General features: G+C 39.4%; 1 protein-coding gene across 5 annotated transcripts in view; it reads right to left on the reverse strand.

Annotated features, from left to right (window-relative positions):
- relch (RAB11 binding and LisH domain, coiled-coil and HEAT repeat containing) overlaps positions 1-12059 on the reverse strand; it is a gene marked incomplete at its 5' end in the record, with an annotated part of 35318 nt that overhangs the window by 12981 nt on the left and 10278 nt on the right. For 2 of the 5 annotated variants that reach the window (XM_083935962.1, XM_083935965.1), the window contains 15 exons: positions 152-200; positions 1174-1297; positions 1405-1561; positions 1662-1809; positions 2322-2486; positions 2632-2772; positions 2877-2948; positions 4115-4205; positions 4364-4476; positions 8390-8413; positions 9199-9294; positions 9378-9453; positions 10175-10332; positions 10499-10628; positions 11161-11255. In XM_083935962.1, the coding sequence (XP_083792088.1) occupies positions 152-200; positions 1174-1297; positions 1405-1561; positions 1662-1809; positions 2322-2486; positions 2632-2772; positions 2877-2948; positions 4115-4205; positions 4364-4476; positions 8390-8413; positions 9199-9294; positions 9378-9453; positions 10175-10332; positions 10499-10628; positions 11161-11255 (1639 nt within the window). Of the gene's footprint in view, positions 1-151; positions 201-1173; positions 1298-1404; positions 1562-1661; positions 1810-2321; positions 2487-2631; positions 2773-2876; positions 2949-4114; positions 4206-4363; positions 4477-8389; positions 8414-9198; positions 9295-9377; positions 9454-10174; positions 10333-10498; positions 10629-11160; positions 11256-12059 lie in introns of those variants that run through there. The other 3 variants (XM_083935964.1, XM_083935963.1, XM_083935966.1) reach the window with 3 other exon arrangements.

The following is a 12059-nucleotide window of genomic DNA, read 5'->3' on the forward strand; positions in this document are numbered from 1 at the left end:
AGAAGAGGGGAACACCCATAACTGACTCCAAATAGCTTGTTTACATCAACATGTGTCTGTGCCTCCACCTACCAACATTCTCTTGAAAGAGCTGAGAAAATCGTACAACAAATGCCATCTGTGTGTATGTGTAGGTTTAATGTGCACTCACCAACATTCTCTTCAGATAGTCGGAGGATCTCTTGGAACTGTGGTTTAACCTGAGAAGTTTGTGAGGATAAAAAAGGTCATTACTACATTTATAAATACCAATGCCATTTACTGGAAAGTACTATTTCACAGTTGTACACTTCTAAATACCTCACACACTCTTTACAAGGTCAGGGAAAGGCCCCGTGGATTCACAGTGAAACCCTGATGAATACACAATCCACTGTCTGCTCTTCAATCAGTCAGGAGAAAATATACTACAGTTGTGTTTTAAATCAGATGCTCATCATTTGTGTATTGATTAGCAATTACAACACAGTTTCAAAAAGAGTTTTGATGCTGTGTAAAATATGAATAAAAACAGTATGCAATGATTTGCAAATAAAAACAACCCATATGCAATTGAAAGTAGCACAAATATAATAATTCAAAAGTTGAAACAGAAAAATGTAATTAAAAAAAAATATATCCTCAGTTCGAATTTGATGCCAGCAACACGTTTCAAAACAGTTGGGACAGGGTCATATTTATCACTCTGTTGCAACACCTCTTCTTTTATTAACACTTTGTAAGCGTTTGGGAACTGACGAGACCAATAGAGATGATTTTAAAAGTGGAATGTTTTCCAATTATCGCTTGATGTAGGATTTCGGCTGCTCAGCAGTTGGTGTTACATTACAAAAATGCAGCAAACATTTTCAATGGATGACAAGTGGGGACTGCAGCATTCTATTTTAAACACACTATGCCAAACAAAGGGGTTAGTACCCAAATTGTATTCATTGCTTTCTGTATCTTCTTGAAAACCACTGTATATTGAATGGGTCTGGACCAAAAACTGAAATGAGAGAGACTACTCCAGCGTTAAAAAACAACAACCCTGTTAAAACCAAAGTGTTCTGGTGGCATAGTTTTGCGTCTCATGGTTTTGGAGTGGATTGCAGCCAACCAAATTTCGTTGCATGTTTAACATTCAATGACAATAAAATATCTATCTATCCATCTATCTATCTATGGCCTTACCTTAGTGTTGGTAAAAATCTTGCCGAAGGTGCGACAGAGCCTCCAGAAGAAGCGAGAGAACTCATGTACGCAGGTCGATGACGTCACATTGATACGACCCACGATGTCTATGAGCTGTGGAAGGCTGGAGACAGAGCAGACAAGTCTGTGTGAGTGATCTATAAGTTTTTGTGATACCATGAACGAATCTGTCCGTATACATATATGTGTGTGTGTGTGTGCATTTCTCACAGTTGGTTGACTACCCATAGCAGGCTGTCCCAGCCGGTGGTTCCTTCATGCTCTAGCTGGTGGTCGTAGAGTAGCAGCAGGGCACTCAGCGTCTCCCTGCTTCCGATGATGGTTGCCACGTCCTGGAGGGGAGAAGCTGGCCTGGGGAACCGGGTCACTGCAGAACCAAAGACACAGGAACAGAATGGAAACTCAGGAAAAATGTACTGTTTTAACAAACATTTATTTTACTTTTTACTTCTTCTTTGTTGTCTTACCTTCGATTGCAGGTACGTCTCCAGTGAGTTTAACTCTGCTGGTGAAGGGTGCGTTCTGCAGCACCACAGCAAACAGAGGAGGGATGAGAGACTGCAGGGCTGACAGGAACACGTGTAGCTTGTGTTCATCCAGACCATGTTCCCCTTGCTAGAGAAAGAGGGAGGAATAAAAGAGAAATAAAGAAAGCAAAAGTTTAGTAGAGCAATGTATTGTTTGTGTGGTGCCAAGATCTGTACCTTGGAAATGGAAAAGTGTTTGCACAGATAAATGTACCATCAACAGAACTTTAATGCTTTTTGAAGATTTTGTTTATATGCAGGGAAGGTTCATGGACAAGAGGCTATTCATATAGTGTTTCTATCTAGAGTTCCTTGTAGGGTAGACTATACGCATACTCAAAATTCATGTTACTGTAGTAACTGGGTAGTTTTCCTTACAATGTTTCTCTACATTGACAATGATTTTCTGGTACATTTACAGCATGCTGTTATACTTCACACATTTGCTTTGAATATTCTTTTCTTCTAATTTGCTGCACATTACTCGTCTTGAATATACAGTGTTGTATGCATCTGGATGTCTTTGGCTCAACCAACCAGGAGGGGGTGAGAAAGGCTCTCTTTAGGCCTAGCTTTGAAGCAATTTGCACAGTCACTTACCATAAGTAGTTTCTCTATACGTGCCAACAGAGAAGGGATGAGTGAAGTTTGCAGGGTGCCAAGCTCTGTGGTCCAGGCAGCAAAGGCAGGAATGAAGACCTGGTGGACTGCACTGACCACCCGCTCTGATGGGTCCCCAAGTGACAGCAGCATCAGCTCAAAACCCTGGAATACACACATCGATGTGCATGAGATAAGCATGAAGATTTGTCAGAAAGCAACACATTATTGTTGAAACACTGCTTATGAGCAACATAAAGTGGAATTGTTGGTCAAGTTCTGACACACTTTCCTCTCATAACACACATACCTGGGAATACTTGTCAGGGTCATCAATGTAACCCATGATGATACCCAGACTCTTAACCACAGCCTCTCTGACCATATCAGCCTTATCCTCAGCAAGCATCTGCTGCAACATGGACAACACCAAGGAGCTACGGATCTCCTTCTGCAGTGAAAGAAAGCAAAACAGACTGAGGATTCATTTATATTTTATTAATCTATATTAATGTAAAATCTCTTCTTAATACTATATGCACAATACATTCTTACAGGCAGGTATGGTGCTAAGGCTCCGCAGGACTCTGCTACCAACAATCTCCTTTCTGGATATTTGTGGTTAATCTGCAGAAGAAGAGAGCAATATTGAAAGAAAAAGTGTTAAAAGAAATACAGAAACAGAAGCTGAAAGGAGGGGAGAAGTAGACTGGAGGGCAGCCACAGTGGAATGGAAACAACTAGAGTATTATCAACACGCTGACCCTGTAGAAACCATTATTGGTCTTTTTAAGTCAGATTCTCAGCCTCCAAACTTCTGGCAGCTGTTGTTCCCATAATTGTGTTGCATGAGTTGATGAAAACAGGCTGCTATCACATTTAAGCCAGGGACACCATGGAAGTAATGATAGTGATTTTCTGAGGCGCAATATGTAATTACAACAACTTCGAATGATATGCTTACTAAATACAAGACACAACTAAGATTTGTTTTGAATATATTGCGCAATGGGCCTCAGTGCAGGAAGCAATATACAAACAATATGTAATGTAAGAGAACATTTTGAGTGGTCGAGAGCATTCATACCAAGAAAAGAAAAAACATCTAGTTTTCAACGGGCAAATAGTTTGTCCAACGCAAAACATGAATGTCACATATTCGAATGTATATTGTTATATTTATATATTAGATTATTGTATGTTTTATTAATATATGCTTTTGATTCCCCTGTAACACCAGTACTTTACTGCCGTGCATTTAATTCTTTTTAACGGTATCACGATTTCACTACTGCTGAAGTTTTTCTTCTTCTTACAGATTATTTTTGTGGTTGGTCCATCTGGAGTTGACTTCTCTCATTTCTTTTCTTACCAGATAATAAAGAGAATATATGAAATAAATTTAAGAGAATGTTGCTACATGAGACCCAATTAAATATGTTTGCATTAGAGCTGTAAGCACTTCTTGCATAACAAAAGTATTTTCCTTTTGTATTATCAAACAAACAGTACATATGAGGTGAAGTGGAAACAAAAATACAGTAGCCACGGTTACTTGTCTTTGTACTGAAACAGAACATCCCCATAAAGTGGAAACAGAAGGCTTAAGGATTAAAAAAACAAAACAACAACCCTAAAAAAAACAATAAAAAGTCAATTCAGAGGTTGGGCAAGTACTGTTTTTTTGTTTTTTTTGGAGCAAGTGTAAGTTAATCCCTCTTTGTATTACTAAAGCAGAACATCACTGACAGTATATTCAATAACAAAGGCCACCTGCAGTGTATATACCGTACCTGTTCCCAGCACTGAGGAAGTAGTTCAGCCTCAACACGCGTTGGACCCACGTGCCTCGCAAACGCAACGCACCCCGTCAAGATCATTTGTCTTTGAAAGCACACACAGAGAAACATGAGAACACACTACTGGATAAAAATCATAGTTTATCTCCTGGGGCTAAACAACTGTATTTCTTTAAGAGCTCGATCAACCAGCACAATACACATGCACAGAACTAATAAGCATATTGTTTTGTCTCCACACACCTCTGCTCATCATCTGGTCTCTTGATTAGGTTAAAGAGGATGTGGAGGAGCTGGTCTCTCTCTTTAGGCTCTGGGTGAAGGCAGGCAGTGCATAAGATGAGTGGGATCAATTCCTGAACAACGAGAAACAGAGAGACAGACATGGCATCAGTTTAGATTATTTTGCAAAGGGGGAGTGAGGATGAAACAAAGAGGGAAAGGATTGTCGGTAGCAGTCAAGCAGGCCTGGAAGTCTATTGAGGACAGGGAGTAGGAAAGGGGGAGAAGGTGTTTATTAAAAAAGGAGGAGAGACAATTGGAAAGTCACATGGAGAAAGAAACACAGGGCATCACCTTTAAAACCAAAAGGAGTTTGTCAACACCAGTGAAACCATGCTTACCTTCAATCCCTTGTTGGTGTAATACCTTGACTGCTTTGCACACGCACATACAATTAAAGCATAGAAACTTAAATAGTGCATGCACACACCCAGACATAGCTGAATTTAGACACACATATACCTATTGCACATGTTCCCCTACTACAACACAGCTCTATCACAGAGTTCACATAGAGTTTATGGACCTTTCAGCCGGAGGAGAGAGAGCTCAGCTGCCCCTGATACAGGGCCTCCATGGCCAAATTGTGGTTGGCCCTAAATTCCCGCCACACACACCCAAATTAGAGAGTGCAGACAGAGTTAAAAATATGTTTTTTTCAAACAAACTCTGTTTTTTTTTCCAGGAAGATATCATAGGTTTCTGCCAAGTGCTGGATGAAAAAGCAAAACCCCAATGCTGGACGGACAGATGGACCAAACAGAGATACATGGGCAAAGAAATGCTGTGATGAGTCATTCGCTCAAACTGGACCAGCCCTCTGTAGTCAGTGCCATGTTGGCTATCTTTTAAAAAGTAAAAATATGGCATTTAAGTATCAAAGGGTCATTTTAAGTGGTTACATAAAAAGTTCAATGGGGTGGGAATGGGTAAAAATCAAGTCAACCGTCAAAAGCAGTAAAAAAAGAAAGCATATTACTGAATTCAGGCACATTAAACTGTCTTATTCAATAATCTTCTGCCTCTGGCCTCTGCAAATACCATACATCTCCACAAGAGACATTTTTGGAGACCTAACAGAACTGGTCTGATAAAACAAATAAGGGAATTCAGCACATCTGAAAAGCCAGAACCCACAGTGACCCTGTTCTATTTCTGTGTGAACTCCAGTGTTTCTGATGTAAAGACTCCTTCATCAGGAGGCTGAACATCTGACCAGTCCTGGATAAACATTGTGGGCAGGTAGAGTGGACAGCACGCCGCCAGGACCCAGAGGCCAGGGGGCCTGATGCTTTACTTCAAAGAGCGGAGCAACTACACATTCCAGTTCAAGGTCCACTATGTGCAAGAGCCAGAATCCAAATGTTGATTTCCAGATCCACATTTCACCTTAACAACTTTTATCAAATCTTTCTCTATCAAACCCACAAATGTGCGCTTCAAAACCCGCTGAACAGAATTTCAGAAAATGTGTTGCGCAAACTTTGGGGTAAGTATTAACTAGGATCTGAAGTGTCATATGGTTGGGTGCATGTGGGCGTGGTCTATTTAGCATAAAATGCTGTATTAGTCCTTTTCTCAATTTGTTGTTAGCTGGAACGAGCAAGAGTCACAAAACATTGTAGCATAAATGGAAACAATGCGCTTATGCTTCCCATAAAATATGTAGATGGAGAGTATAGAGAGCCCAATTGACTTGAAATTTGAAACATATCTACGAGTCAATGTGCTCTACAAAAAAGACTGTTGGACTATGGAATAAAGGCCACCATGATGGATGGATTAGCTTATAAGTATAATGTGACATTACAAACAGTAATGTGACATTTACTTTTGGATTTTGATTGTACCAAATTTGGTATGGTCTTGTGGGACGGCGATATACAATTTTATTAAAAATCGATTCAACAACATGGATCAAAACACTTTACCAAGGGTTGGGTATAGCAGAAGGAAATAGGCCATAACTTAAATAGTCTTTGAGTAATCCTGATTAAACTTGATGGGGATATCTGAACCTGAACTTCATACCAAGTTTTGTTAAAATTCGATGTGGAGCATAATGGTGGAGTATAAAATTATTGAAATTCACTGTAATGATGAAGCAAGTCTTGATTAGTCTCAATCCTTTAAACAGGATTAAACCAGGTGAAGTGACTTTACTTTGCTCTGTGAAGTCTAAAACCTGTTCAACGCTTGATGGAAATTAAACTGCTTCCTTCAGATCACCGAGAAAAGGTTTGAATCCAGAACGGCCACTTGCAACTATAATTATAAAATGTTGGCATTTTTTTTGTATTGACCTTTATTTAACCAGGATATTCCCATTGAGATTTATAATCTCCTTTCCAAGGGAGTCCTGGAAAATGTAATGTCTTTGTAACAGTTTTCTCTCCATAAATTCAGGGATTAATAGATTCATAGAAAATAAGAAGGCAGGAGATTTCCAGATATCTCTTTTGTAGCACAAGTACAGTAAATGTCTTTAGAATGCAGTATTATGATTATTATTATTTATTTTTATTTTATAAATTGTGACTTGCTGTACAGGCTTCTGGTGCATACCCTTTTCAATCATTTACCGTTTGTCTTTAATCCACACTCACGATCTACTGCATTATCAGTCAAACCAGAACTTAAGGACCAATGCACAGCAGAATGTAAACAATGTCTGTCATTTCAGTAATAACTCAACACCTTATCTTTTGTCTCATAACAGCCCTGATAATACTGTCAATTTTTTTAAATCTTGCCAGTAGTTCCTTAAAGATCAGTTAATCTTGCCAGTAGAAAAAGGAAGTTGATCATTACAACATACATTTACTATTTATAATGATACTACCTCAGGGAAAGCCAAGCTGCACCATTCACTGTATATTGAATAAGGTTAAAAAATAGTGCTGCAGTAAATGGTACCAAATCAAACCATTTTCACCTAATGAATGTTTAATGATTTACAGTGTCTGATATTACAGCCAGGTGGCAGACAGAGTTTCGATCCATCATACCAACGTTTCAAGTCAAACACCTTTTGTTCTTAGGTGGGTGTCACATTCAGATAACTAAAGGCGTGTCTCCAGACTTATGATGTTTAGAGAGCTTCAAGTTGCAAGATGGAAGTGTGAGCAGCTGTGTGTGTATGCTGTGTCATGGTTGGTAAATCTAACGGATATAGTACAAAGTCCACGCCACTCAGACCGGGAGGCCCAAATGTTCTGCTTTGTTTTAATCTTTGTCATCCTCTCCCCCCAGTTAGTCTATCTTGATTATGAAAAGAGATTAAGTTCTCCACAACTGTCAGAGGTTGACGAAAACAACATAACCATTGAGATATGCAAAGTAGCTCACCTGAGAACTACTCCAACCAGACTTACCTCTTTCAGACAAACCAATTTTTTGTTTACTTGAGTTTTAACACAGCAACACACACACATGCACGCACGCACGCACGCACGCACGCACACCTCATATGTAGCTGCAGAACTTAAAAAACACTTTTCTTGGGGTTTTTTTAAGTGGCAAGAATATGTTATAAAGCTATTAAATTAAAAAGGTTGCATGAAAATGTTGTCAGAATAATTAAAATCACTTCAGAATCTCAAAAGCCACTTCAGCAATCACATCAGACAGGGAACCAATCAGAAAAGGATAGAGTAAAGACACACTGGGTTTAAAAGACATACAATACATGACCCACCTACTGTAAGGCTAAAATTGCATACCTTCGGCTATCTTTGCATGTGAATTGTAGTTCATATTTTGGCTATAAATCAATGTTCATATTTGCTTTGACGACACTTCAAGATAACATTTTTTTTTACAGAAATACCTGAGCTACTGCTAATTAAAAACATTTAAAAAAATCAACAATTCTGTCAAGTCAGACTCGAATGTGGCAGCAGTTGTAGCCAACAGGAGGTGAGCATTAGTTATTTTAGGTCTACAGGTCATGTGAGAACCATGCAGATGAGTGCGTGAAAGACTCACCTGGCAAAGATGTGCAACCATTCTCTAGAAGAGAGGCATGCATGAGAGTGAGAGAATGAGTGAGACGAAAAGAGAAGAGTAAAAATAAAAGCAGTGAAGGCAAAAAGGACATCAAACGTGAGTGGGGGACAAAAACAGCAGAGGAGAAAAGATGTTGATGACACTGGAGAAAACAAACACATAAAAGAAGGTGACATTTCCAATCAATAGATAGACACAAGTCAGCTGGGTATTTGCAGGTTATGAACGTCTATGATTGGCACAGCAAATGTCTGATTTATACAGCTTGCAGGCAGAAGACACAGTCAGAAATGGGGGTGGTTGCTAAGTGCAGCATTAGTACATTAGATTTTAGACATTAGTATGATTATCATGACCTTGCCAGCAATAACACCAATTAGATCACTGCCAAGAACACTGAAAGCCTCTACGCAGTTTGACAATGCATGTTAGCTTGATTTTGGAAATGCCTTGTGGCACAAACCAAGAAGAGGGTGGTGTTCTCTTAAAGCAAACAGAACTAAATGGTGAAATGTGTGAATCACCAACAGAAAAATCTCTTTCATCATAATTATCCCCTTCAACACTGGTTGTTAAGAACTGGTTCACTGTCCATCGAAGAAGACATAGTTTGGATGGGAATTTGGAAGCTGAAGGTAAATGCGTTCTCTGCAACGTTCCCAAAGTTTTCATCTTGCTTAGCCCTGCTGCTGTGTGTGTATCTATTGGATCCTGTGATGATGACAATAATGAAGGGGGTACAGGGAGAAGGAGGAGAGGAGCAGGAGGAGCAGCAGAAGTGGGGTTACCTCTCGTTTAGCAAGAAGGACATTAGGGACGATGTGAGGGAGGCAGCGGCCGAGCATTAGCATCACGCTATCCTCGCTGTCTGCTATACGAGACACCTGGAAATGAGAGGGACGTTATGTACTGTACTGTATGTTGTCATAAATATTCTGTTTGCGCAGCTACATGAACGTGTGCTGACCTCTGCTCCTAGGCGGCTGTCCGAGCACATTCTGCAGAAAGACAGCAGGGCTTGCTGGAAGGCAGGGGATAACTTCCTGCGACACCACAAACACAAAAAGAGACCAAAAACAGTCTGTACCACTTCATCTGTACTCCACAAGAACTCTGACCTGAACACTGAATGATTGATTACTAGACTGGGCCTTCCTGCAAGAGGGCTTAGTGAGGCCACTCTCCCATGTCACTGCTCTGAATTTCAATTGGTATAAAAAAAGATATATGATGATTAACTGTATTTTGCCACCCGCTTTTGGAACTGTGCATCATTTGGATAAAGGGAAATATGTGAGAATTTAGGAAACAAACTATTCCGTTGACCAAATTATTCACTAGATGCTGGTGCACCAAACATGCTAGAGTATGGCTGGGACAGTGGTAAGACATATTTTTACGTGAACAAAAGTGAAAAGTTCAATTCCCACCAGGACTGCTATATAAATAAATAATAAGTAAGTTTCATTTTCACTCAAGAGGGCTGCCACTCACCAATAAAGTGTCCATTGTGGCTGCATAGGCTGGTAACTACCTCCATCTAGTGGTTATATTTAGTAAGTATACCAACTATAATATTCTGTATTCTAGTTTCAACTACTTCCAAAACGTGTAGGATTAGAGAGTCTAACTCATCATCCAAACAGTGTATCAAGCAATGCAACGTTGACACATACAACATTATTGACACAAGGAGTGACCTTTTCTCTAGTGGTTGTTTATTTATGTCTATACAGGAAGAATATAAAAATTTCCAGGACTTACCGGTTAGGCTGATCAAACTGGACAGGAGGTCGACTCTTATGTTTGTTGTGGGACTGTGGGTGAGGCTGTGAAATGTTCTGAGTAGAGGGGGGGTTGGGTTTAGTTTGAGGCTCTGAAACCCCTCGAATGTCCAGATACTGGCCATTATCTGTAGGAGGCTAAGATATAATGAGATTAATTTAGAAATAATGGGTCAGATGTCTGGGTCAAACTACATCGAAAAATGTGCAAATACATTTAAGGTCATTCTCTATTAAGTTTTTAATGCAAGACACTGGTAGTAATTATAAGCCTTTGCATTACATTTTCAAATTGACCACATACCACAGAGGAAGGGTCAGTGGAGGAAGTGGTGGTGGTGGAGGAAGAGGAGGGATTAGAAGTATTCTGGGAGGCCAGGTCCAGAGTTGTTGGAGGTGAGGAGGAGACAGTCCTCTTCAGTGTCTGAATCTCACTGTGAGGTAGGGGAAAAGACATGGTCACAAAACACTACATAATTCTTATTTGTGAAGAAGTGAGTCAACTGGACGAAGATATTCCATACAAAAGTAGTGGTAGAACAGTTCTGTAAAATGCCTCAACTGTTTTGGATTGTGGTAAAGCTAATTTCTCTGAATTTTAATAATGCCACATGAAAGGAACGTAAGTTCTACTAATGCATCATTGTATGGTTTCCTCTATAATTTCATGCAGTAACTTCGGGGGAAATTTCCATAACTGTGACCAAAACAGACAATGCGGTAAATGGTCACAGTTATGGTGATAATGTATGTCTATGGGCATGGATGCTTCTGATTTTTCCCTAGGGGTAATGGTAAATGTCCTTTTTGTTGTAATGGCACATGACTGCTATAAATAGTGTCATATCATACAGTGGTCACATGTTTAACAAGACATTTAGTACAGCTGTAGGCAGTGTCTTAGCCAGTTTAACATACTGACTGATTCACTTGCATATTAGCACAAACATACACTCAGTGACCCACCTCTGTAGTTTCTTGATCTGCTCGGCCAGGCTCTGCTTCTCATTGTTGAGGAGGCTTATCTGGTATTCCAACTCTTGGACGACTTCTGTCTGTTGCTATAGAGGGACACATTACGCAGACACGTTATTACTTCAGCTTCAGAATACGTAATCCAATAAATCAAAACTATTCATGAGTTGGTAATATCTCAGACTTTATTGAAAGATTGATTTTCTAAGTACTAGTTTTAAGTTGTGATGAGTCAAAACATTGACTTTTAGGGGGAAACTGGTGCTATATCTCAAAAAGTGTGGAGTTAGTTGTTGTCCAATATACAACTTAGAATAAATTACGTTAAATAGTGAGAGCAGAAATGGCTGCGTGTCTATGATAATATAATATGCACATCTACTTTGGAATAGCAACAATTTTCTAATTACAAGCCTTTTGGTGCAGCCAAAAGCAAAATACCTGACTGGCCTCATTTAAAAGTCCCATATTATGCTCATTTTTAGGTCCATACTAATATGTCTATTGTTCAAAACCACATTATTTTTCTCACATTGTCTGTCTGAATATACCTGTATTCGTGACTGTCTCTTTAAGGCCCCTCCCTGAAAAACCCAATCAATATTTCTAGATCTTCTGCATCTTCACTCTTGGCGTCTCTGCACCATCATTGCAGTGACAGATTGTTGTGACATCACAACTGTACAGAAGTCCTGATGGCTCGTTTAAAAAGGCACAGTTTCTGAATACAGGATGTGTGCATTTCTTTGTGGATTGCATGTTTTGATACTTTCACAGTATTTATATAATAAAAAAAAGGCATGGAAATCTCATTTTATATAACATTGGACATTTAAAGTAAAGGAAAAAAATCCAACATAGATGGATAGAAGGTAAACCTCATGAGGAAC

Source organism: Echiichthys vipera, assembly GCF_963691815.1.
Source record: "Echiichthys vipera genome assembly, chromosome: 21".
Taxonomy (NCBI): Eukaryota; Metazoa; Chordata; class Actinopteri; order Perciformes; family Trachinidae; genus Echiichthys; species Echiichthys vipera.